The following is a 27,948-nucleotide window of genomic DNA, read 5'->3' as shown; positions in this document are numbered from 1 at the left end:
GCAATGCTGGAGTCCTGGGTTTGAATCCTGCCTAGGGCAACATCTGCAAGGAGTTTGTATGTTGTTTGCGTGGGTTTCCTCCCACACTCCAAAGACATACTGATAGGGGTAAAAAAAAAAATGCAGTAAGGGCAGGTTCACATTTGCGCCCTAGTCTCTGCTTTCAGGTTTCCGTCTTCTGCCCGAGAAACTGGACAGGAGACGGAAACTGGCAGTCACTATTCAAACCCACTCATTTGAATGGGTTTGCAAAGTGTCCACCCATAAGCATTTTGTGGTCTCGCGGCGAAACCATTTTTTTTTTTTTTTAACTGGACACAAAGTCGGACATGCAGGACTTTGTGTCCGGTTACAAAAAAACGGTTTCGCTGCGAAGACCACAAAATGCTCACGGGTGGACACAGTCTCCCGGGTTTCCGTCTCCTGTTGGCAGAAGACAGAAACCTGAAAGCGGAGACCAGGCGCAGGTGTGAACCCGCCCTAAGTATGGTTAATAGGATGCCACTTAATGGGGATTGGCAGATCAAATTTCTCTGGCATCATAAAAAGTCTGGAAAGTTGTCCACTTGTTGGCATATTCTGTCAGAATAATTTCATTAGAAACTCAAGCTAAAAATAATTCCAAAATACTGGTATATATATATATATATATATATATATATATATATATATATATATATATATATATGAACCTCAATATGATAAACTTGGGAAGACGTTGATTTATCAAAAATATAAGAAACAGATCTTGGTGGAAATAAAAAGGATTCACTCTTTTCTCATTTAACGTCTTCAGCTTTCAGAGTTGCTATGTTTTGTCAATATCTGTCTCTGAATGGCTTTTGTTCTTTGCTAGGAACAGATCTTTCCTTATTCCTTATATAAACACTATGTGTGGTATTCTTGCTTGGCCAGTAAAGCTGGCCGTTCATGTTCAAGCTTTCTGCCAAAAGGAAGAGGAAAAGTAAAATCCTCCGTAGGTCCACCTTTATTGTTTGTGAAGAGTGAGTGTTCAGCTGTTGAAAACTGCCAATGCCATACACTACTGCCAGGTTAGGAAGATTTAACATCCAGAATCCTGGGAAAGCTGGGTATAATTTTTACAAGAGTTCAACGAAACATGTCAACGAAACAAGGTACTGCAAAGAATGACTCGATCTCTCATATTACTGGTGAGGTTTACGTAAAAATGCTAGTAGTTATGCATGGAGGAATCGTAGCAATGTTACTATTCTTATTCTCAGAATGTGAGAGGTACTGACTGTAATTGTTGTGTCTAGAATGTCATTGTCTCAAATTCAGTTCTTCTGTTACAGTAGCTTTATTGCTGTTTCTCTTATAGAAATGATCCACACATCACGTACAGAAACTTGCACCAATTTGCTGGAGAAGAGGTTTCTCTTTGGTTTCCTCACTGGGTTCAGTCTATACTTAGTTGTCTTCTATTCGCTACAATCTATTAAAATGCAGCACACTGATGCTATAATACCAGAGAAGAATACAGAGAGTTTATCCAAGACACCTGTACAACTTATATTAACTAATAACACAGGTAATTATCTCATGCTGTAAGTTTGTAGATCTATCTATCTATCTATCTATCTATCTATCTATCTATCTATCTAGCAAAGAAGAATTTATGCATATGTCATAGTGCTGTGAACAGAATGCTGCTGCAATTTTTGCGTTTGTATATTGCCATGGGAGATTGCACCTGTTCACACATGCTGTTTGAATTTTCTATTGTGTACTACAAGGAGTATGTGGCTCCCTCCATAGCTGGACTACCACCCCCTTTAATTGCACAGGTTTACTTAAAGTGATTGTTTCATTAGAATCCTGTTTTAACCTAAATCCACGTCGGAATAGCCTTAAGAAAGGCCATTCTTTCCCACCTTTAGATGTCTTCTCCACACCACCATTTCTTAGATATTCTAGTTTTCATCTATATGCTAATTCGTTTTCTCGCAGCACTGGGGGGCGGTCCCAAGCACTGAAACAGCACTGGAAGTGTCCCCTGTGCTGCGAGAAAACTATGCAGCGCTGCGTTCTTCTTGTTCACCGCCCCCGCCTCTTCTTCCTTTTCCCATCACATCTTCTTCTTCAAAAAAAAAACAAAAAACTGTTTCCTGTGGTGGAGGCAGCAAACTGAAGAGAGCGGTGCTGGCTAGTTTTTTCGCAGCACAGGGGACGCCACAGTGCTGTTTGAGCGCTGGGGACCACCCCCAGTGCTGCACGAAAACTAATTAGCATATGGACGAAAACAGGAATATCTAAGGAACGGCGGCGCGTAGAAGACATCTAAAGGTAGGAGAAGAATAGCCTTTCTTTAGGCTATTCCGATGTGGGTTTAGATAAAAACGGGATTCTAATGATAGAATATAGAATATAGAAGTATATTGAATATTGAAATAGAATATATATATTTTGCAGTCCCCCATCTGCCTAAGGGGAGCATCACACGTCCGTGTTTTACCCATGAAACATGGTCTGTGTGTCAGCCAGATTTACTGGCTTGAACTTTGTGCTGGGAGATGGACTCCTAGCAGTATAGTCATCTATGATAGTAGGAGTTCCTGCTTCCCAGCGACATACTATCCTGTACTGTAATTGATACGTGACAGTATGTTACTGGGAGGCAGGAACTCCTACCATCATAGATGACTATACCGCTAGGAGTCCCACTCCCAGCACGAAGTTCAAGCCTGTAAATCTGGCTGACATACAGATCATGTTTCATGGGTGAAACACGGTCGTGTACTGCTCCCCTTAGGCCATTTTAAACGGATTATAGTTGTAGATCCTTCTTGCCCTGTATTCACATTTTAGACCTATTCTGGATCTAAGAGAGGTATGTTTTTCTAGTGTAGGGTCCCATCTAAATGAAGTAGCCTTGTTGTGGCAGGTGGGCTTCATACTATTTGATCAAATGTATATAATGTAGAACCTCTAATTTATATCTGCAGCTTATAGATCATATAAATTGATTTTAACAATAGAAGTAATGCCGTTTGTATCTCTATTTTATGGCAACAATCAATACATTCAAATTCCAAAGGGGAACTACCAAATTTCCAACAACGAATTCTCAAGTAATGGCCAAAAATAAAAACAATACTTTATTGATATTCATTAAAAATACAAAAAACAGGGTAGAAAAAATTTAGGATAAAAAAAAGAGCGCCTCCTCTGGCTGTAAAGTGAAACTAACACTATTTTGAAAAGGTTCACTTATGGCTCAATTTTTAGTGAATCCTTATATGTATAGTCCCGTGATGTATCTAGGACTAAATTGGAATCTAAGAGAATTCACAAAATATGCCTCCACATTTACAAACAGTCAGAGGTATGGCACCTTATGTTGTTCCAAATAAAGCATGTTAATGGAACACCATGTAATCCTCAATTAAATACAGACAGAGGATGCATATGAGCCATTGGTTTCAAATATGAACCCATATGGTAAGCGTAGGTATAATTGCTGCAGAAATTGCCAAACAGACAGAGTGGTTGTATCCCTGTGTCTTAAAGACACAGGACCAGTAGACGTATGTGGAAAGACAGATATTAATCTACCCAATTGGTCCCTAGTGAAAACTTGTGCCCTATGCTAGATGAAGGCACAGGGCCAACATAGGTGCGGTGGACCTATATCTCAACAGCGTGGGTATTAATCCCTAATAGAGCCCCTTCGCTATACATTATACATTACATTCATATCAATACATTATATTTCATTGATCTTCTGAAAAATGAAATAGCATCCCATACACATATCAAGAACATACGTATAAAGCATCAATATCCACAATTATAGAGATGTTAAAAATAATAATATATCTATAGCTGCACCATTCCAGTATACATCAATGTACTATTCCAATTCTAGTTGGTGTCAAATATTCTAACATACAGTCCTCAACATTGAAATTGCAAAACGAAGAAAGAAATACAGAAACCATAGTATCAAGAGAAAGGGTAATGATATACAAACGATAAAGAAATGGCTAAACAAAAGGAGGAGACCATAAGTATCTAGGACAAATCACAAAAGGCATCCTAAAGGGGACTAATGTATAAAGCTTAACTTATAATAAATAATAAATAAAATTACATAACTATCAGGTGCCAACCAACCCAAACCAAAGGGGCATATACAAAAACTCAGAGAAAGAGACTGGCTCACCCTCTAGTAATATCCACGCAAAGGGCTAACACCTAGGTCTGCTTTCACAACATACAAATCTTGTGATTTGATAAAAACAATTAAAACAAAGTATTCAAAACATCTTGTATCAAATACAGAAATGACATCAGTGAGGTTATTACTTATTGTCTGAGGAATTGTTATACCATGATGAATGGCCTTGAGCAAGCAAATCTACATTGTTGTTGACAACTCCCTTTGAAATTACTGAGCAATGATGTCTCAGATGTGCCTGATGGGAGACGCCTCTGAAGATGGTAGCAGGTTCAGGACACCTTTTGCTGTCACTCCAGTTCATCGTCGTTCTCCCAAACATCAGGACATACAACATCAAACATCAGCCTAGGTGTGTAGCATTGTGTTGGAGTGATAAACCAAGGGATCTCATTTCAAGGATTCTGTCCCTCTCAATTGGCGATAAGTGGTAACAGCTGGCCCTCTGACAAACAAGAGGCACAATTGTCCCACACCACTTGGTCTGATTGTTCAGGTTTCATGTGGTTAAAAATTTTGCTTTCAATCTGGCTTTTATGCCCCTCCCACATGCCACAGATTGGTGCTAGGTGCTTGAAAATCTGGTAATTTGTACTTTCTACTTCATCAATTTGCATAACATGGTTTGTCCTTCCTAGTGTTGGACCTTTCCACCTTTAGGGTATGTTCACATGAAGGAAAAGGTCACAGAAACCTTTTCCGCCGTGTGAAAATCCGCGCCGCTCGCCGCGACAGAATGGCGACGCAGCATCAGCATTCTGTTGTGGCATCTCAAGCCGCGGAGTCCACGGCTAATTCAGGTGTGGAGTCCGCGGCAAGATAGGGCATGTCGCTTCTTTTTTTCCACTACTAGCTAGTAGAAAAAAGAAGCGAGTTGCTCTCATTGAAGTCAATGGGAGCTGTTTTAGGCAGTGGATTTTGAGGCTGCCCAAAAACTCTGTGTAAACTAGCCCTTACAGGCTATGCCCAACATCCTCTTGGGAACACCTAGTGGACCATCCTTATGCCACTGTATTCTCATGTAAAACTATTATCAGGAAGGCCTTGAAACAATTAAATTTGATCGACCCAACATAGTGGAACTTATCTTCCCCAATGTCATTCTGATGCCAAATTGGAGGCCATTAATTTCCACGCAACTATATAAAACCACCACATATTTAACATATTGGCAGAAATAGAACAGCTCAATAAAACAGTAATATATACATTATATTATTTATCCAATCCTCGTTGCCATAACATACTCTCTAGATCAAAACCCAACCTACAGTGGGTACGGAAAGTATTCAGACCCCTTTAAATTCTTCACTCTTTGTTTCATTGAAGCCATCTGCTAAAATCAAAAAGGTTCATTTTATTTCTCATTAATGTACACTCAGATCCCCATCTTGACAGAACCCCCCCCCCCCCCCCGAAATGTAGATGTTTTTGCAATTTTAATTTAATATTAAAAATAATACCATTAGCAAATGTCACAATAAATAATACAGCAAAATGCTTGAAAAAATACTACTGCCAACAGTGTACATTACTTTCTCCACTAAAGTGTAAGTCAGACAAAAAAAAAAAAAAAAAATTAATTCCCCGCAGAGAGAGGCCGCATATGGACACCAGTGTTTTGAATGGGTTTTAAAACTCACTGCCGGGAAACCGTCCCCTATCCAGTTTTCCTGGGGAATCGGACGGAGACCCAGCGGGCAGACACTGGCGCAAGTGTGGATGTCCCCTAAGCTGGTACTCTGAACATGTCATGTGTAGGGTACTGTGCAAAGTGAAAATTATTCTGTGCCCTGTACTTATTAAAGAGGACCTTTCATGAGATTGGGCACAGGCAGTTCCATATACTGCTGGAAAGCCGACAGTGTGCTGAATTCAGCGCACTATTGACTTTCTTGATCTGTGCCCCGGGTAAAGCGCTATCGGTCCCGGTACCCGGCGCTGTACAGTCAGACCCTAGGAGGAATGCCCCCTCCCTCTGCTCACAGTGCTCGTCCATAGACGAGTATTATCAGGAGGGGAGGGGGCTTCCTTCCCGCTCACACTCTACAGAGCGATTGGCGCTGCTGTGGAGAAGGAAGTTCCTGACTGACTGTCAGAAATGCCCTTCTGACTGTAAAGCGCTACGGTACTGGGACCGATGGCTCTTTACCCGGGGCACAGATCGGGAAAGCCGATAGTGCACTGAATTCAGCACACTGTCGGCTTTCCAGCAGTTTATGGAACTGCCTGTGCCCGATCTGATGAAAGGTCCTCTTTACAGAAGACTTTTTACAACCTCCAACTCTTTGCATCATTCAAGATGTGCCACTCTACTGATTCCAGTGGACCTGGAAATTTTTCTCTAGCCCCAAGCATTTCTAAACAATCAGATCTGCTACTTTCAGCATCAATATGAGAATTAGGCTCTCAACTGTCAGATGGGAGTGAATATACAGGAACTGCCCACATGACGACATAGAGCATTAGCGTATTGGATGCTGAAACTAACAAAACTGATTGCTTTGGAATGGCGGGCGATAAAGAAAGAAATCCAGCTGTGCCATAACCAATGGAAGCCTCATAAAGAATGCAAAGAGTTGGCGTTTGTAAAGGTAGGGAAAACCCATTAATACGCTGTAAGGGTCCATTCACACGGAGTAACGTGCCACGTGATATGGCACGTATACGGCGTGTGAGACTTTGAGCGCTGTAAAAGCTCCCATTGATTTCAATCGGAGCCTGGATCGTATACGCCGTGTTATTTTGCGGCCGTGATTTTGCGGCCTGGATAGTTTACTCTGCAAAATAACGCGGCGTATATGATCCAGGCTCCCATTGAAATCAATGGGAGCTTTTACGGCGCTCAAAGTCTCACATGCCACATCACACGGCACGTTACTCCGTGTGAATGGACCCTAATATTGGTAGAAGCAATGGGATATCTGGGTGAGTATACTAGGGGAGTTTAATCAGTAAGATTAATATTAGAAAACTTTTTTATGTCCATTTTAATGTCTATCAGTTCATTTTGTTTCCTCGATGTTTTCTTTATTGAAGATCAAATAGGAGTTAACATGGGAAATTACTGCACCGTTACAAACTAGATATAGTCATATCTGGACCAACGTCTAATTCATATACAGTATTGTATTGTAATGTCCATACTGAAATAAATAGTGATTCTTACTGCCATTCTATACATCTCATGGTATATTTGTATATTACAGGTAACCACATAGAGAGTGATGACCTTTCTAGGAAGGTGACGATACTCTGTTGGATTATGACTGCACCAAAGAATTTACATACAAAAACCATTCATGTAAAACAGTCTTGGACCCGTCACTGCAATATTGTCCTTTTCATGAGTTCTACCAGCGACTCATTCCCAACAATTGGTTTGGGCACTGAGGAAGGCCGGGATCAACTTTATTGGAAGACCATTCGAGCTTTTCAATATATACACCAGAACTACCTGGACAAAGCGGATTGGTTCCTTAAGGCAGATGATGACACATATGTTATATTGGAAAATTTACGTTGGATGCTCTCGAATTATACTTCAGATCAGCCGCTCTATTTTGGAAGGCGTTTCAAGACATTTGTCAAGCAAGGATTCATGAGTGGTGGAGCTGGATATGTACTTAGTAAGGAAGCTGTGAGACGCTTTGTGAAAGCTTTCAGCACTGGTGACTGCACTCACACAACATCTGTGGAGGACGTAGGCCTAGGCCAGTGTATGGAGAAAATAGGGGTTGTAGCTGAAGACTCAAGAGATACCCAGGAAAGAGAAACCTTCCACCCACTTTCACCTGAATCCCACCTGACAACACATTTTGATCCAAACTTTTGGTATCCGAAGTATTGTTTCTACCCACTTGTTGAGGTAAGAGCACATGCTATTTTTAGATGACGAATATGTTATTATGTCACTGAACATATACAATTAAGTTGTGATTAGAGATGAGCGAACACCCAAATGTTCGAAGTTCGAAATCCGATTCGAACAGCCGCTCACTGTTCGACTGTTTGAACGGGTTTCGAACCCCATTATAGTCTATGGGGAACATATACTCGTTAAGGGGGAAACCCAAATCTGTCTCTGGAGGGTCACCAAGTCCACTATGACACCCCAGGAAATGATACCAACACCCTGGAATGACACTGGGACAGCAGGGGAAGCATGTCTGGGGGCATATAAGTCACTTTATTACATGGAAATCCCTGTCAGCTTGCGATTTTCTCAAGCTAACTTTTTCCCATAGGAATGCATTGGCCAGCGTTGATTGGCCAGTCTTCAGAATTCGGCCAATCAGCGCTGGCTCTGCCGGAGGAGGCGGAGTCTAAGATCGCTCCACACCAGTCTCCATTCATGTCTGACCTTAGACTCCGCCTCCTCTGGCAGAGTCAGCGCTGATTGGCCGAATTCTGAAGACTGGCCAATCAACGCTGGCCAATGCATTCCTATGGGTATGCAGTGATGCAGCCGTGCTGAGCGAGTGCACACACTCACCTCTGCTGTGCAGAGACTCAGCAGTGTCGAGCCAGTTCTGCTCAACTACACCATGTGCCGGTCGGCTCTGCTGTGCGAGCTCGGCACACACTCAGCTCTGCTGATTCTGCATACTGGCCAATCAACGCTGGCCAATGCCAGCGGTGATGCAGAGCTGAGTGTGTGCCGAGCTCGCACAGCAGAGCCGACCGGCACACGGTGTAGTTGAGCAGAACTGGCTCAACACTGCTGAGTCTCTGCACATCTTCTGTATCTCATTCGGCCAATCAACGCTGCTCAATGCATTTCTATGGGGAAAAAGTTTATCTCACAAAAAACACAATTACACACCCGATAGAGCCCCAAAAAGTTATTTTTAATAACATTCCCACATAAATAAAGGTTATCCCTAGCTATCCCTGCCTGTACAGCTATCCCTGTCTCATAGTCACAAAGTTCACAGTTTCCTATGACCCGGATTTGAAATCCACTATTCGTCTAAAATGGAGGTCACCTGATTTCGGCAGCCAATGACTTTTTCCGATTTTTTTCAATGCCCCCGGTGTCGTAGTTCCTGTCCCACCTCCCCTGCGCTGTTATTGGTGCAAAAAAGCGCCAGGGAAGGTGGGAGGGGAATCGAATTTCTTTGGAGTTTGCCACGTGGTGTCCGTATGGAATCGAACATCTCGAACAGCCTGATATCCGATTGAACATGTGTTCGATAGAACACTGTTCGCTCATCTCTATTTGTGATACCAATTGTGTAGTCTGACCCTGCAGTCAGGAGATATAGCTACCTGCTTAGTGTTCTGTCTGCTAGCAAGGAAGAGGGAGCATCTACAGTAGTTAGACAAATATCTGTAGTATCAAGCTGCAGTCAGGGATTGTTTGTAGTCTGTAACCATGGAGATATCTCGGTCTGTGTAAGAGCTGTAGTCAGAAATTGATATATTTAAACCAGACGCCATTGGATGTAATAGTACATCACAGCCTCCAATGCCTTATGACAAACTGACATACTATTTCAGTTCATGAGTGGGCAGCTTCCGATCCATGGTGTTAACTCCTTAGATGCAAATAAGAGGTTTACACATGTATACTGCCCCATATAGTATTAGGGGGTGCTGATATCTATTTTCAGCAGCCCAGGGTCTGATCAGTGACCCCGGGTCTGCCTGTGCAACATACCTGGTTGATCCTGCACATAAAGAGGAAGCCAGTCTGTGCATCTGTATGGGCTTAATTCCTGTATTCATTGCAAAACATGTGAGTTACAGTGTATTCTAGGGAACCAGCAATCAGAAGATCATTGGTTCAAGTCTCCTAGTGGGAAAACAAGATAATGTAAAAAAGTTGTGGCAACACGGTGACTCAGTGGTTAGCACTGCAGTTTTGCAGCTCTGGAGTCCTGGGTTTGAATCCTAGCTGGAGCAACATCTGCAAGGTGTTTGTATGTTCTCCCCGTGTTTGCATGGATTTCCTCCCATTCTACAAAGACATACTTAAGTGAAAAAAGTACATTGTGAACCCTATATGGGGCTCACAATCTACATTTAAAAAAAGTTAATGTAAAAAAGTTAAAACAAAAGATCAAAAGTTTTTTAAAAAAAAATAAAAAAAAAAAAATACAGTGATACATATTTGGATTGTAGCATCTGTAACAATCTGTAATGTTAAAAAAGTCATATGAGCGGGGCAACACAGTCCCTCAGTTTTTAGCACTGCAGCACTGGAGTCCTGCGTTCAAAACCTGCCAAGGACAACATCTGCAAGGAGTTTGTATGGATTTCCTTCCATTGTCCAAAGACATACTGATAGGGAAAAATGTAGATTGTGAGCCCTATATGGGGCTCACAATCTACATTAAAAAAAAAAAAAAAAAAAAAAAAAAAAAAAAAGTCATATTTACTCCAAAGCAATGTCAATAAAAAATACAGCTAGTCCTGCAAAAATAAACCCACAACCAGCTCTGTCAGCAGAAAATTAAAAATGTTACAGCTTTCAGAAGATGATGATGATGCAAAACAATTGATTTATTTCCCCAAATGGACTATTGTTCTGTAAAATTATTAACATACTAGCTTTTGCCCGCGACTTCGTCTGCGGGTTGTTGACATTGATGATCCGCCTATATTCAGCAAATTGCTGCAGTCGATAGTTTGCCTGCTCCAGCATTTTGGCAGCTCTCAAGCTGTCCTGCTGCTGACCTTGTTTCTTGCACTGTACCTGTGATTGTTCTGGCATCTCAGCACCTCGCTGGAACGTCATATAATGAGCGTGTTGTTGGTGTTGATGATCCGTCTGCTGCTGCGTTTTGGCAGCTGTCAAGCTGGCCTGCCGCTGAACTCATTCTTTGAGCTGTGCCTGTGATTGTTCTGATATCTCAGCAGCTCACTGCGACACCATATAAATGAGTTTATTGTTGGCGTCGATGATCCCCTTCAGCTCCGCTTGAGGAGAACTCTGTGACTTCTGGCTACCTTCATAGCTCTCGTTGTCTGCGACAAATGAGATTTTCTTTTTCCAGGCATGTTGAAAATTGGCAAACTGCCAATTTGGATTATAGGTGTTTGCCCATGTCAGTTTGTCATCAGCAGATCAGATAATATGCAAATGCATGAACACTGAGGGTTAGCGTGTGTTTACACAGAGAGATAACAGCCCTGGCTTTCTCAGAAGCTGAGATAAGAGCAGAGTAATATAGTATATGAACATAAATTCATAACAGTCATGAAGCCATGTCATTTACTGAGATAGAAAGAAGCCTATATTTTAATCGAGGTTACAATCTGTCTATGTGCCAAATTACATTCAAATCCGTTCAGCTGTTTTTGCGTGATTGACACACAAAGATTCAAACACACAAAATTCACATTTATAATATTAGTAGGATAAAAAAAATATATGTATACATAAATTATGCATCACTGTTATTGGACCGACCCATAGGAAACATGTTATTTGTGCTGTACGCTGCACTGCAATAAATGTAAAAGGTAAAAAGCAATGCCAGAATTTTTTTTTTTAATCTGCCAAGAAAGATTTAATAAAATTTAGTCAGTAAGTTATAAGAAACCCCCAAATAGGGAAATTACAAAATGCATCTCATACCGCAAAAAACAAGTCCTCATATAGCTATAGCACCAGAAAAGTAAAACAATACATAGCTTGTACAATGTGATGACAACCCCCCCCCCCCCCAAATCACCATATCTTTTGGGCAAAAGGGTCTGCGGCAGGAAAGGAATGAATTAGCTGTGTCAGGGGGAATGAGGGGCACAATGTAAGGGAGCAATTCATTTAATTAAGGTGACATGTAACATCTAAGTTTGAAAACTGCATTTTTTCCCAAATTGTCACCTAATTTCCTATTTTTTTCATAATTAAGGACAAAATATATCAACCAAAATTAATCAGTAACACAAAATACAATGTGACACGAAAACAACATTCTCGAAATAACTTCGATAAGTTATAGCATTACAAAAGTTATTACCACATAATGTGACGTATGTCAGACTTGAAGAATGAGGCTGTGTCCTTAAAGTGCTTTTAGGCTGTGTCCTTAAGGGTGTTAACCAAGACAAAGAAAAATGCAGGTAGAGGTGCTGGTCTGTTACATGTGACAGGGTAAGCTCCTCTTTATATATGTAATTTGAATTTATCTGCACTTGTAGTTCAACCAGTTTTATTACATTGATGTTGTATTTCAGCTCTGGCAATTTACTTTGCATACTTGGTATCACTGGTACTCACTGTGTCCCCATGCTAGAAATTTAGGAAAATACATTAACTATGTTATAGAATAGACTATATTTTGTTCTTTTGTATACAGGTCATCATATGCTAGTATGATGTATTATATATACATACCTCCCAACTTTTAAAGAACAGAAAGAGGGTCAAAATGTGGGCGGGCCGTGGCAAGTTTAGCTCCACCCACTTATAAATTGACTCTGCCCATTCCCATCCATTTCTCATTGGGTACACTCTGCACCCCACATCTCTCCCCTCACAGTACACCCAAGCACCCCACATCTCCACCCACACAGTACACACCGCAACCCACATCTCTCCCCCCACAGTACACCCAAGCACCCCACATCTCCACCCACACAGTACACACCGCAACCCACATCTCTCCCCCCACAGTACACCCATGCACCCCACATCTCTCCCCCACCCAAAGTCAACCTTGCACCCCACATCCCCCTGCAGTACACCCTGCATCCCATCCCACATCTCCCCCTCACACACAGTCCACCCTGCACCCCACATCTCCCCCTCACACACAGTCCACCCTGCACCCCACATCTCCCCCTCACACACAGTCCACCCTGAACCCCACATCTCTCCCCTACACACAGTCCACCCTGCACCCCACACCTCCCCTACACACAGTACACCCTGCACCCCACATCTTCCCCTCATACATAGTCCACCCTGAATCTCACATCTCTCCCACACACACAGTACACCCTGCACCTCACAGTACACTCATGCACCCAACATATTTCTCTCACACATAGTCCACCCTGCAACTCACATCCCCCCCAGTACTGTAGACCACATATCTCTCCATCTCTTCCTGCACTGCCCGGAATACAAAGACACGTCTACCTAGTCATGTGACCGTCTGATGTCACACAGGTCCTTCTGAGTACAGTAGTCAAACTTTCCCCCGATCACCACCCACTCTTATCCCAGTTACAACCCTTTAACTGTTATAAGAGTGGGTGGTGATCGGGGGAAAGTTTATTAATAAGTAGAGATGAGCGAACACTGTTCGAATCAGCCGATCCGACCGGCCGGCCGCCGGCAAAGTCAGCGTCACAGGTGCTTCCATTCATTTCTATGGGAGCGTGCTGTTCGGATCGGCTGATCCGAACAGTGTTCGCTCATCTCTATTAATAAGTAACACTTCACTTCAGATAGCAGGACATGTGGCAAGCCGTGCGGGACCGTGGGACAGCAGTCTAAAATCAGGACTGTCCAGCAGAATGCGGGATGGTTGAGAGCTATGATATATATGATAGTAATATGTTACACCGAGCGTATACTTACCACTTAGTGTCGTAACAGCATGGTGCTAGGAGCTGTGCCTGCGGTATGACTTCTGGGTCTCAATTGTATTACACAGCTGGGACCCATACTAGCCTCCACAGTCATGATCATTCACAGTCAATTGTGTGATTAAGAGATCACCCCTCCTTTCAACCCCTTGGTTTCTCTGTGATGAGATTGTAGGATCTGAGGAGTTGCCAATCAATGGCTGCCTTTCCCTAGACAATGGATGGAAAACACTATTTGATTAAGGTTATGCTATTTACCAATTTTATTTTATGCTTATTTGTATAGCGCCATCATATTCCGCATGTCCGACTTTATGTCTGGTTAAAAAAAAAACGGTTTCGCCGCGGAGACCAGAAGACACTAACGGGTGCTCACAGGCAGACACTTTGCAAACCCATTCATTTATGTCTCCTATCCAGTTTATCGGGCAGAAAACAGAAACCTGCAAAGCGGAGACCGGGCGCTGGTGTGAACCTGCCCTTACCTGAACTTGATCAGGACAGCTTTTCAGCCTCTGGTAGTGATTAAAGGGAGTCTACCATTTCTGCCAAGCATATTCAACTGCCGTCACTATGTTACATAGAACAATACAGTGATAAACAACATACCTTTTTATATGTATCATCACTTTATAAGTTTAGGAAAAAAACACCTTTGAATCTTTGAAATAAGGCAGTTGCTGTAATGGAGTCAGGCCTTCAGCCCTAGGAGCAGTGTTCATGCTGCTCAAGTAGGATGAATGAAAATATAGCAGTGGGAGAAGATAGTAGGGGTGTAAATGACAAACACAGTGCTCCGAGGAGCTGTAGGCCCACCCCCAGTGCATCAATTGCCTTATTTGCATAAGACTTCAAAATTACTTTTCTCCAAATCTACAAAGATGACAAAGGCAACAAAGGTATTAAGTTTATCACTGTAATGTGCTTTGTGAATATACTTGTGGGATATGGTAGACTCAGTGGTGCACATTTATTAACCATGTCCCAACATTAGGCTGGTTTCCTGACCAAAAAGACTCCATGTGAACGCAGCCTCATAGAGCGGATGCCGGGTCTTTAAAGATGGTGGCGGCTCTCCTGCTGTATGGCCTCCATAGCAACTGAACTGGGTCTCCGCAGTATTTTACCACGGAGACCCAGTACTAATGTCTGCGATCGGAGTTCACTCAGATTGTGGGCATTGCAGGGCAGGATTTCCCCCCAAAATCAAAAAAATGGGCTCTGGGATGCTCACCAATTACATTGCAGTCTATGGGACTTGCAATCAAATGATTGCAGGTTCAAGTTCCATAGAGGGGTGCTAATAAAATATAGTAGATTATTTTTTTTTTAAACCCCAAATCCTAACAGTTCAAATCACCTCCCTTTCCTAGAATACATATAAAAGTAAAATATTACTGTGAAACACATACACATTGGGTATGCCTGTGTCCGAAAACGCACGCTCTGCAAAATTATAAACATATTTTTCCCATAGTAAGAAAAAAAAAATAAAAAAATCAGGAGCCAAACCTTCATTATTTTACTGTTTTGCTTCTGATAAAAATTCAAATAAAAAGTGATCAAAACAATAGCAATTCCCCAAAATGGCATAACTAAAAAGTACACCTGGTCCCACAAAAAAAAAAACACCTTATGCATTCCCATACACGGAAATATAAAAAAAATTACAGGTGTCAATATGGCGACTTTTAGAAAAAAAAATTGGGGGAAAATTTTAGATTTTTGTTAAGGGGCTAAAATGTAAATAGAACCATATAAATTTGGTATCCCAGAATCTTAGCGAAACATAGAATACAGATGACATTTCCATTTGGCTGCAGAGTGAACGCCGCAAAAACAAAGCCCGTAAGAAAATCGCACAAATTCACTTTTTCTACTGTACAATTCCACCCCATTCTGAATTTGTTTCCAGCTTCCCAACACATTGTACAAATAATAACTGGTAGCATCATGAAGAACATTTGTCTCACAAACATTAAAGAACGAAAATCGAAAAATGTCACCCACGGGAAGGGGTCAAGCTACTTGCGCCCTTTTTTGGTGTAATGTGTAACTTTTTGTGGTCTTTTTCTGCCCTGTGCTTAATTTATGAAGCAGTTGCGCCTCTTTTTGCCAGAAATTAAGGTGCCCTCGCCACTTTAGCTTCTTGCCGAGAAAAGAAGGCATGGCCTAAATTGAGATCCTTTTAACACTGTATTTATGAGGTATGCCTTTTTGAAAGGGGTAAAAAAAGATGCCAATGCACTCCAGCACATGGGCAGCGTAAAAGAGCCCATCAGGTCAGAAAGCAGTAAAACGGGCAATTGCGCAATTTTTTCGGGCAATTTTTTTTTTCTTTTTTTTTAGCAAAAAAGGGGCAATTACGCCATTGAACAAAAAAGGAGAAAAGTTCACATAACTTGTAAAGGAGCATCTAAACTAATACATGCACAACATTTAACAAGGAGAGGCATCAGAAATAGGCACCAAGGTAAAACTAGTCTGAAAGATGCACATGTGAAAAATATGACCCAAAAAGGGGCAGATGATAAATGACCCCCAATGAGTGTTGTCCTGATTTCCCAGGGACTGTGGATATGTGTGAGGGTGCTCATTGGTGCTTTATGGTGGTGTGTCCAATCTGTATCCACCATGTGGTGATTGCCAGGATATGCAATTTGAATCTATCTATCTATCTATCTATCTATCTATCTATCTATCTATCTGTCTATCTATATATCTATTTTATATTTACTGTGTATATATTTTATTGATATCAAGTAATACAGAACAGAAGTCAGAAATTATGTCATTTTAAAACCTATTTTTCAATTTTTGTTCCCCAGGGTCCTCAATGTTGTTCAGATCTGGCCATATCATTTCATTATATTAACCCAACAGAAATGTACTCTCTAGAGTACTTTGTATATCACTTGAGGGCGTATGGATACGAGTATCGTTATCAGCCACCATTACCAGAGGCTGCACATCGACTGCCTATGCACTAGGAGGAGAGACCTGTGGCTCAAGTACTATAGACCTTCTCAACAATCAACATCACAATGACAATACGCAAATCAGCTTCACAAATGTTTTAACATCAAGGTCATAAAGGCTGCATAATGTTTATCTCATAAATCATAGCGTCATCCTATTAATATTATAAATGTGAAAGTTTGTGGGTTTGTGAGTTTGGATGTTCGGATGTTTGTTCCTCAATCACGCAAAACCCGCTCGACCGATTTGGCTGAAATTTTCCACAAACATAGTCACTACACCCGATTGCGCAATAGGCTACTTTTCGTTACAATAGCGCACATACATTTGTGCCAGGACCCCCACAAAACCCAAACTCACACCACCATCTCTGCAATCTCACACACTTTGGACCATAGCAAGCCACAAAATTCATATTCCCCTCTACAGCCTCGCCCCTAACCCCACACAATCTCATATACATATACTTTACCACTTTGCCCCTCCCCTTAACGATACTCCAGGAGGCTCTCTTTAACGCTCCGGAGCAGCCATGTTTGCCGACCCCCACCGCTCTGACAATCCGTGACACCGCCCACCCATGTTAATACCCCTAGGCGGTCTAATAAATGCAAAAAAAAAAAGTTTAAAAAAAGTAAAAAAATATATAAAAACAAATAAAAAGGATTAAAAATTCAAATCACCCCCCTTTCCCTAGAACACATATAAAAGTAGTTAAAAACTGTGAAACACATACATGTTAGGTATCCCCACGTCCGAAATCGCCCGTTCTACAACGCTATACAAATATTTTTCCTGTTCGGTAAACGCCGTAGCGGGAAAAATGGTCAAAAGTCCCAAACCGCCGTTTTTTCACTGTTTTGATTCTGATAAAAATTTGAATAAAAAGTGATCAAAGCAATAACATTTCCCGAAAATGGTAGAAATACAAAGTACACCCGGCCCCGCAAAAAAAGGCGCCCTATACAACCCCGTACACGCACGTATAAAAAAGTTACGGCTGTCGTAATATGGCAACTTTTCAAAAAAAAAATTTTTTAACACAGTTTTGGATTTTTTTTAAGGGGTCAAAATGTAAATAAAACCCTATAAATTTAGTATCCCCGGAATCATAACGAAACACAGAATACAAGGGACATGTCATTTTGGTTGCACAGTGAACGCCGTAAAACCAAAGCCCGTAAGAATGTTGCAGAAATGCATTTTTTCTTCAAATCCACCCCATTCTGATTTTTTTCCCTGCTTCCCAGTACATTATATAGACTAAATAATGGAAGCATCATGAAGAAAAATTTGCCCCGCAAAAATTAAGACCTCATATGGCTCTGGGAGCAGAGAAATAAAAAAGTTATGGGGTTTAAAAAGAGAGGAGTCAAGAATGAAAAACGAAAATCAAAAAATGCCATCGGCGGGAAAGGGTTAACTTCAAATACCTCTGTCCCAAAGTCACTATGTAAAGTTTCTCACAACACCGTATATATAGCAGCCTTCCACCTGAAGAAAGGGCAGCTCATTTCTTTTTTCTGCTAGCGGCAACATGTCGCTGACGGAAAAAAGAGCGCTAGTGGTCTACATACATCACCATTGTGAGGGGACGGATTATGACGTGGATTCCGCACCAAAATCCGCCTCCTCTTGTCCCGTGAGAACGGGGCCATATACTCAGGGGTGAACCTGCCCCTTTCGCCGCCTGAGGCGAACGACAGAAAGCCCTCCCCCCCCCCCCCCGGAGAAGGGGGCGGGGCTAACGGAGGGGCGGGGCTTAGCGGCGTTCGCAGGCAGAGAGCAGGCACGGAGAGGACCTGCTCTCTGCCTGAGAGTGAGGGGAGGCTGCTGGAGCAGCGCTGCTCCAGTGGCCTCCCCAATCCACAGCTCGGTGCTAAGCCATTCCAGGACAGTTTGTCCTGGACTGGCTTAGGTAAGGAAAAATGACGCCCTCCCTGGGGACCTGGCATAGTGCCGCCTGAAGCGGTCGCTTCAGGTCACCTCATGGGAGGTGCGGCGCTGCATATACTTCAATTGGAGATAACCAGCTTATTTACTTATTGTGGACTCTCTCTTATTTCTATAAACCTAAAGAACAAAATCGAATACTATACTGTATGGCAAGGGACCACAAACCCCTACTACTCTTGGCATGCGTGGCATATCTTGCTGGCACTGCAGGCATCGCAGGACCTGCATACATTAAAGAGGACCTTTCACCATATCCGGGCACAGGCAGTTCTATATACTGCCAGAAAGCTGACAGTGCGCTGAATTCAGCGCACTGTCGGCTTTCCCGATCTGTGCCCGGTGTGAAGAGCTTACGGTCCGGTACCGTAGCTCTTCTATGGTCAGAAGGGCGTTTCTGACCATTAGCCAGAGACGTCCTTCTGCCTCGCGGCGCCTATCGCGCTGTGCTGTGGAGCCGGGAGGAACGCCCCCTCCCTCTGCTCACACAGCTCGTCCATAGATGAGTGTTATCAGGAGCAGGAGGGGGCGTTCCTCCCGGCTCCACAGCACAGCGCGATTGGCGCCGCGAGGCAGAAGGACGTCTCTGGCTAATGGTCAGAAACGCCCTTCTGACTGTAAAGCGCTACGGTACCGGGACCGATAGCGCTTTACACCGGGCACAAATCGGGAAAGCCGACAGTGCGCTGAATTCAGCGCACTGTCAGCTTTCTGGCAGTATATAACACTGCCTGTGCCCGGATATGGTGAAAGGTCCTCTTTAAGAGAAGAGGGAGCGTTCTTCAGTGTTCTGCTACAGCAATGTTATAGGACGCTCCCTCTTCTCTTGCTAGAGAGTGGTGAGGAAAGCACAGGAGGCGGAGCTTATACTGTACAGCAATAGGACTCTGTCTGCTACAGAGATAAGATTCCACCAAGAAGCGGGTGAGAGGAGAGCGCCGTCTGCAAAGTGAAAGTAAAAAACACCAGGTGCATGCTGGGGTTTCTGTTCCTAGTAATGTCAGGTATTCGGTTATTATTATAGTTTTAGTAACTCCATTTGCCTCACATTCAGGGGTGTAACTACTGGGGTAGCAGCAGTAGCGACTGCCACAGGGCCCGGGACATTAGGGAGCCCGGTGACAGCCGCTGCGTTTTTTTTTTTTTAATAGGCCGTTACCGTCTGGAGTAACTGGAGTTACAACCCCTGTAACACAATTTATGGGGATTATATGAATTACATTTCAGCACTTTTCGCTTCTGCAGGCTCTTTCTCTCTGAGCTGGTGGATGGAGACTAGCTGCCATATAGTGCATACATTTTATGTATGACCAATTGACATATACTTCACATAAAAAATAAATCAGCGTCTGCTCCATAAGTGTCTCTCTCTCACTCTCTAGGACAGCTCTAGGACTATGCAGAATGTATATAGAGAATGACTGGCATTTAAAATCCATTGATTTCAATGTATTGTAAAAACCATCCGCAGGTTTACATTTGGAGCATTTCCGTCTGCTATTCACTCTTTTGAGCAGAGAAAAAAAACAAAAAAAAAACAGACTTGCAGGACTCTTTAGTGTTCCAGTACCCTTCTCCCTGCCATGATAGGAGTAGTTGTCATATTGCATAATGTTTCTCACAATGTACCAATGCTGGGTATCAATATCTGTTGTATCTGCATTTCCTATGCGTATACACTATATTCATTGCCATGTACTACTCTGCTGCCACCTATGGGTCACTCTATGTAGGTGCATGTGATGGTAGTATCCTAATCACTCCATATGCAGCATGAGCTTTCTGCACAGAAGCTTCTAGCAAGCTGTGAGTGGAGACTTTAGCCCTGGCTTCCTCTTAGCAGGGGACAAGAAACCAGAGCAGCCATGTGCTGTAGAGTCTATTGTGTGAGGTAACATGACCTCCTTCTAGGCCAGCACCAAGAAGGATTTTCAGTTTATTCCTGCCAAACCTAGGAGCTGCCTGGTGAACCTCAAGGCCCATGTAAGATACAGAGTCTCCTAGGACCATTCACAAGTCCATACAGAGGAGATAACAAGCACACTTCTACGGCCTCCAAGAAGGAGAGAACCTGACAGAAAGGAGCAGCTATAAGTGCTCGTTCACACGGAGTAAATGCGCGTGTATTTTGGAAAATTACATGTGTAAAAAATACACGTGTAAAATAAGACTCCCATTGACTTCAATGACATTTTACACGTGTATTTTGACGTGTTTTTTTTACACGAGTAAAAAAATGTCATTGAAGTCAATGGGAGTCTTATTTTTACACGTGTATTTTTTACACGTGTATTTTGCCAAAATAAACCCGTGTTTACTCCATGTGAACGGGCCCTAAAAGAGCCTTTCTGCATTCCTGGACCTTAAAGGGGTTGTCCCATCACAAAGATCCTATATATACTGCTTGTTAATGTGGATGTAAGACTTTTCCTAAATACACTGCTTCAGCAAAACTGCTTTGTTTGTCCACTATCTTACTTTATTCAATTCTTTGTGGCCACAGCCCTGACTTAGCTGCTCCTGAGTCAAGTGATGTATCTGCTGCTCTCAGGGGGGAGGGAGGAGGGGCGAAGTGCAGGGAGCGAGCCTGTGTATTTAGCTATTCCTGTGTCTACACCACGTGACTAGCTTCCTGTTAGCAGATAAGGGGAGAGGAGCTGCTTTCATTTCTTCTGTTCTCCCAGTTATCAGGCTAGCTAACTCATTTGTGTTCATTATGACAGAGACAGGCAGTCTCTGTATGTAACACAGAATGGAGTTGCTGCTGCCTGTACTTCATAGTCCAATATGGGTGGAGCTACACACTAATTTGAGGGCGGAGCTAAACAGCAGGTTGCATGTGAAACCCTGCCCACCAAATGATGCAAGAAACCAGGAAGAAAGAAGATTTTACAGCAGTGAAGACTGGCGAGTATGCGACGTGGGAATACCCCTTTAAGGCTAAGGCCCCACATTGTGCAAATGCAGCTTTTTTGTTACAGATTTTGCTGTGTTTTATTGAGTCAAAGTCAGTGGATTGAAAAGAAGGTATAAGTATAAGAACTTCCAATATACTGCCCATTCCTTTAGTAGCCATTCTTGGCTTTGGCTCTAAAAACCACAGCAAAAAAAAGCTGCGTTTCTGCAACATTACATTAAAGTAGGCCTTCGGTGAAGTCGAGTGCTCTGTGGTTTCCAGGCCACGTGTATTAGGTCCACGTCTGGCTATCAGATACCGCGCCCCAGTAACTATGAGTAACTACATATACCCCAAATTAGTCACCTACCGGTAGCCAACCGGTGAAGATCCCTCTCCTGTAGCTATAATCTGGACTGTGTAAACTCTAGACTACAACATCTGAGAAAAGTCATCTGTCAGCACCAGCCCTTATCAAACAGTTTACAAGGGAATCCTCCTCACATGCCCCCTGCTGTATGGTACATGAGACTGTATCACTGTGAGGTTTTGCTGCACTTTATGGAAGTTTTCCTCAGTAAAGAAACTTTCAGTTAACAAAGGATTGTGTCTTTTGCTATACTACTTTCAAAAATTTACCTGTGTGTTCCATGAGAGGTGCCCCATAGTGTTGAGCAAATAGTATTTGCTGAATACCTCGCCGGCATAGGAATGCGTGTAATCAGCCGAACACCAAGGGGTTAAACGCATCGAATCTTCGAAGCGTTTAACCCCTTGGTGTTCAGCCGATTACATACATTCCTATGCTGGCGGCGAGGTATTCGACGAATACTATTCGCTCAACACTAGTGCCCCACAGTTTTGGACCACCACTACAGCTACCGTGACCATTCCAATAGCTCAGCTATCAGAGGGACTACTACCACCATTAGGACCTACTATAACACCTGCATCCTCTGGGATACCACATTTCTCCATTCAAAAAATAAGGATACCAGATGGACAGCAACCAATCCATTTTTTTTTCTTTTTTCTTAATATATATAACAGTGAGGTCTATGATAAACGGATTATCAATGGATAGTAAGGGCGGGTTCACACCTGCGCCCCGGTGTCAGTTTTGCAGGTTTCCGTTTCCTGGCCAAAACTGGACAGGAGACGGAAACCTGCAGTCACTTTTCAAACCCATTCATCTGAATGGGTCTGGAAAGTGTCCAGCTGTGAGTGCCTGTGAGCGTTTTGTGCTCTCCGTGGCAAAACAGTTTTTTTGTTTTTTTTTAACCGGACACAAAGTTGGACATGAAGACGGAAACCTGAAAACGCAGATCAGGCGCTGGTGTGAACCCGCCCTAATCAGTTTGTCTGTTTTGCAATCCGTTTTTCCCTCTGTGCATGCTCATAATGAAGAAGAATAAAAAAAAGGATTGCTCAAACATGGACGCAAACGGACACCCATTGACTAATCTGTGTAAAAAGACTGATTTGGGTATGCGCTGTGTAACTGTTTGGAATCCTTTTTGTACCTTTTATTTTTTACAATAAAGCAGGCTTTTCAGATGGGCACTAATACAGTCATGGCCAAAAGTTTTGAGAATGATACCAATATTAATTTTTACAAAGTCTACTGCTTCAGTTTTCCTAATGGCAATTTGCATATACTCCAGAATGTTATAAAGAGTGATCAGCTTAACAGCAATTACTTGCAAAGTCAATATTTGCCTAGAAAATGAACTTTATCCCCCAAAACACATTTCAACATCATTGCAGCCCTGCCTTAAAAGGACCAGCTAACATTGTTTCAGTGATTGCTCCATTAACACAGGTGTGGGTGTTGATGAGGACAGGGCTGGAGATCAATCTGTCATGATTAAGTAAGAATGACACCACTGGACACTTTAAAAGGAGGCTGGTGCTTGGCATCATTGTTTCTCTTCTGTTAACCATGGTTATCTCTAAAGAAACATGTGCAGTCATCATTGCACTGCACAAAAATGGCCTAACAGGGAAGAGTATCGCAGCTAGAAAGATTGCACCTCAGTCAACAATCTATCGCATCATCAAGAACTTCAAGGAGAGAGGTTCCATTGTTGGCAAAAAAGCTCCTGGGCGCCCAAGAAAGACCAGCAAGCGCCAGGACCGTCTCTTAAAAGTGTTTCAGCTGCGGGATCTGGCTACCAGCAGTGCAGAGCTTGCTCAGGAATGGTAGCAGGCAGGTGTGAGTGCATCTGTACACACTGTGAGGCGGAGACTCTTGGAGCAAGGCCTGGTCTCAAGGAGGGCAACAAAGAAGCCACTTCTCTCCAGAAAAAACATCAGGGACAGACTGATATTCTGCAAAAGGTACAGGGAGTGGACTGCTGAGGACTGGGGTAAAGTCATTTTCTCTGATGAATCCCCTTTTCGATTGTTTGGGACATCTGGAAAACAGCTTATTCGGAGAAGACGAGGTGAGCGCTACCACCATTTTTGTCTCATGCCAACTGTAAAGCATCCTGAAACCATTCATGTGTGGGTTTGCTTCTCAGCCAAGGGAATCGGCTCTCTCACAGTCTTGCCTAAAAACACAGCCATGAATAAAGAATGGTACCAGAATGTCCTCCAAGACCAACTTCTCCCAACCGTCCAAGAGCAGTTTGGCGATCAACAATGCCTTTTCCAGCATGATGGAGCACCTTGCCATAAAGCAAAGGTGATAACTAAATGGCTCAGGGAACAAAACAGAGATTTTGGGTCCATGGCCTGGAAACTCCCCAGATCTTAATCCCATTGAGAACTTGTGGTCAATCATCATGAGACGGGTGGACAAACAAAAACCTAAAAATTCTGACAAAATGCAAGCATTGATTGTGCAAGAATGGACTGCTATCAGTCAGGATTTGGTCCAGAAGTTTAATTGAGAGCATGCCAGGGAGAATTGCAGAGGTCCTGAAGAAGAAGGGTCAACACTGCAAATATTGTCTTGCGGCATTAACTCATTCTAACTGTCAATATAAGCTTTTGTTACTCATAATATGATTGCAATTATATTTCTGTATGTGATAAAAACATCTGACAAACACACAGAAAAACCAGAGGGCAGCAGATCATGTGAAAATAGAAGATTTGTGTCATTCTCAAAACTTTTGGCCATGACTGTAGGTATAACTTAGAGCACACATCAAACTACATCAGAGATGAGAATATATAAGTATAGCACTATGCACTAATAATAAAATGTAGCGTTTATTAAACACCCCTAAAAAATCCTGATCAATTGTCCCAGGATTAGTAAAAACATGTACCACACACCACCAGGTGAACAATAAACCAATATGCACCTGTTAGGCAATAACAATACACAGGAATCCGTAGACCCTTATTCACAAGGTCCACAGAATATGGTCTCCACTTAGGAACTAATGCACCTTGAAAAACCACAAAACATATCACAAGTTTGGTTAGATCTTACCATAGTTGCGGTGAATCAATTTCAGGGTATTCATGAGCTGGAGCGCACAGCCGTCCCTAGATTGCATGCATCCATCAATACTGCACAGTGGTGCATCGGATCTCAGACTGCATTTGCCCAGTTCCTATACGCGTGCTAAACTACACTTTAGGCGGTGGCAACTAGTGTCTCAAATGGTTCTCAAAATCCTGACCAAAATACCCCATGTGAACTCAGCCTTATACTGCAGCTGATTAGTTTAGTTAGATGCCAAACTTCACCTGCTATAGGGTATATGGATCTAATGTTAAATGATCAATCTTAGATGATTCAGTCTCAGTGAACAGCTTATTAAATCTTGGCTCCTTGAGGCAAGCCCTTATGGTTATTGATATTGCCTTCCCAGAAGTCTGAGCATTCCTATCCAAAATATATGTATAGCATTAGGCAATATTATCAGTAGGATTGCTCTGTAGATTTTTCTTAGGACTACACGCTATCTATATTAGGCAATTCTAAGTATTAGCAATGGAGATAACATTGGCAAAAAAATTTCTACTCAATAAACTCCGCATTAGCATAAAATAATTTCAGTTATTAGTGATAAATAGTCCTATATTTGGACCTTCTGATAAAAAAAAAAAATAATCTGTTTTTGGTCTAGTGGATGATTTATCTCGTCCCTGGTGAAGGTTCGTTCTGCTTTTAGCTCTTCCCCTACCTCTTCCTCTAATAGTATGGTGGATGTCGGGAAGGGGTTAAGCTGAATTCATTAGCAAATTTAGCAGCTACATTGTTACAAGTATCAGAAAACAAAATCAGCACAATAAGCAACCAGTATAGTATCTGGAACATCGTGAACCAGGAACTTTTACTTTACAGGTACTGTCTTGTCCAGCCTCCAGTGTAATGGCATATAGGGGGTGTCACACATACTGCAGGAGGAAAAGATTACATTTGTGAAAATGAATCACATGCGTATCTGGGAGGATTTTCACACACATCTACCTGATGCCAATGAATACATCTGCCATTCCTGACAGCGGGGCGGGACTCACTACTTATCACCAACCAAACTGCTGCTGTTTCCCTGTCTGTCATGTTCCATTCATTGTACTGTTGATATGACTCCTACAAAGCCAATCGTCATTTCCTGCAATATGTTTTTTTATGTTGTGTTCCATACTGTACTGAAACTGCTATCACCACTCAGGCTAGGTTCACACCTGCGCTGGGTCTTTGCTGGGGGATTCCGTCCCTCATTCTGTTTTAAAAATGGGGAAAGAAAAGTCCTGCAAGAATCGCTTTTCTCGCCACATTTTCCCGTCCCTTTTGGGCGGAAACCTAGTGGGCTCCTTTATAGTCTATCGAGTCCACTTTTTTCCAAGGGTAACCGCTTTTTTAAACGGATTAGGTTTCCATTCAGGGACCCCCCTGAATGGAAACCCGAACACAGGTGTGAACCTAGCTTCAGTCAGACATCTCCTGTTGCCTGGTCCATCATATTCTATTCCATCCTATACTGCCACTCATGTTGTCACATCTACCACCACCTCCACCACTGAGTCAGACATCTACTGCAGCTTGGTCCATCATGTTTTGTGTAAGACTAGCTTCTGCCCATGACTTTGTGTGCCTGTTGTTGGCATCAATGATCCGCCTATATTCAGCAATATTGTTGCCGTCGATAGTTTGCCTGCTCCAGTGTTTCAGCAGCTCCCAAGCTGGCCTGTTAATAAACTTGTTCCTCACACCGTGCCTGTGATTGTTCCAACATCTCAGCAGCTCGCTGGGACGCCATATAAAGAGCGTGTTGTCGCCATGTTAAAAATTAGCAAACTGCCAATTTGGATTAACCCCTTCCCGCCGATGGCATTTTTTGATTTTCGTTTTTCGTTTTTGACTCCCCTCCTTCTAAACCCCATAACTTTTTTATTTCTCCGCTCCCAGAGCCATATGAGGTCTTAATTTTTGCGGGACAAATTTTTCTTCCTGATGCCACCATTAATTATTCTATATAATGTACTGGGAAGCAGGAAAAAAATTCAGAATGGGGTGGATTTGAAGAAAAAATGCATTTCTGCGACTTTCTTACGGGCTTTGGTTTTACGGCGTTCACTGTGCAGCCAAAATGACATGTCCTCTATATTCTGTGTTTCGGTACGGTTCCAGGGATACCAAATTTATATGGTTTTATTTACATTTTGACCCCTAAAAAAAATTCCAAAACTGTGTTAAAAATTTTTTTTTCTAAAAGTTGCCATATTCCGACGGCCGTAACTTTTTTATACGTAAGTGTACGGGGATGCATAGGGTGTCTTTTTTTGCGGGGCCGGGTGTACTTTTTAGTTCTACCTTTTTCGGGAAATGTTATTGCTTTGATCACTTTTTATTCAAATTTTTATCAGAATCAAAACAGTGAAAAAACGGCGGTTTGGCACTTTCGACTATTTTTCCCGCTACGGCGTTTACCGAACAGGAAAAATATTTTTATAGATTTGTAGAGCGGGAGATTTCAGATGTGGGGATACCTAACATGTATATGTTTCACAGTTTTTAACTACTTTTATATGTGTTCTAGGGAAAGGGGGGTGATTTGAACTTTTGATTCTTTTTATATTTTTTTATATTTTTTTTAACTTTTTTTTAAAAATTTTTTTTTGCATTTATTAGACCCCCTAGGGGTGTTGAACCCCAGGGGGTCTGATCACTAATGCAATGCATTACAATGCTAATGCATTGCAATGCATTGCAAAAAAGCATCCTTTCTTTTGCAGGCTGCATAGACCAGCCTGCAAAAGAGAGGCTTTGCAGACAAGCCTGGGAGCCTGTACAAGGCTCCCAGGTGTCATGGCAACAGGACGTCAGCCCTGGAGCATGCTCCAGGAGCCGGCGATCCCGGCCAAAATGGCGGCGCCCATGCGCCGCTGGGAAAATGGCGCCTCC

General features: G+C 42.5%; 1 protein-coding gene across 1 annotated transcript; it reads left to right on the top strand.

Annotated features, from left to right (window-relative positions):
* Positions 1-1,344: 1,344 nt before the first annotated feature.
* On the top strand, positions 1,345-16,805 carry LOC142195689 (glycoprotein-N-acetylgalactosamine 3-beta-galactosyltransferase 1-like). Its single transcript, XM_075265685.1, has 3 exons — positions 1,345-1,552; positions 7,411-8,069; positions 16,576-16,805. Exons 1-3 carry the CDS (start codon positions 1,345-1,347, stop codon positions 16,735-16,737), a joined length of 1,029 nt encoding a protein of 342 aa, XP_075121786.1. The 3' UTR covers positions 16,738-16,805.
* The last annotated feature ends 11,143 nt before the right edge of the window (positions 16,806-27,948 follow it).

This window comes from Leptodactylus fuscus, chromosome 2, assembly GCF_031893055.1.
Source record: "Leptodactylus fuscus isolate aLepFus1 chromosome 2, aLepFus1.hap2, whole genome shotgun sequence".
NCBI classification, from domain to species: Eukaryota; Metazoa; Chordata; class Amphibia; order Anura; family Leptodactylidae; genus Leptodactylus; species Leptodactylus fuscus.
This window is presented reverse-complemented; position numbering and strand designations above follow the sequence as displayed.

Bases quoted from the DNA above. Each gene is read 5' to 3' on its own strand.
- LOC142195689 (XM_075265685.1), top strand. From the start codon at position 1,345: ATGATCCACACATCACGTACAGAAACTTGCACCAATTTGCTGGAGAAG. The intron at 1,553-7,410 runs GTAATTATCTCA...TGTATATTACAG, and splicing joins TATATTAACTAATAACACAG to GTAACCACATAGAGAGTGAT. The intron at 8,070-16,575 runs GTAAGAGCACAT...TTTGTTCCCCAG, and splicing joins GTTTCTACCCACTTGTTGAG to GGTCCTCAATGTTGTTCAGA.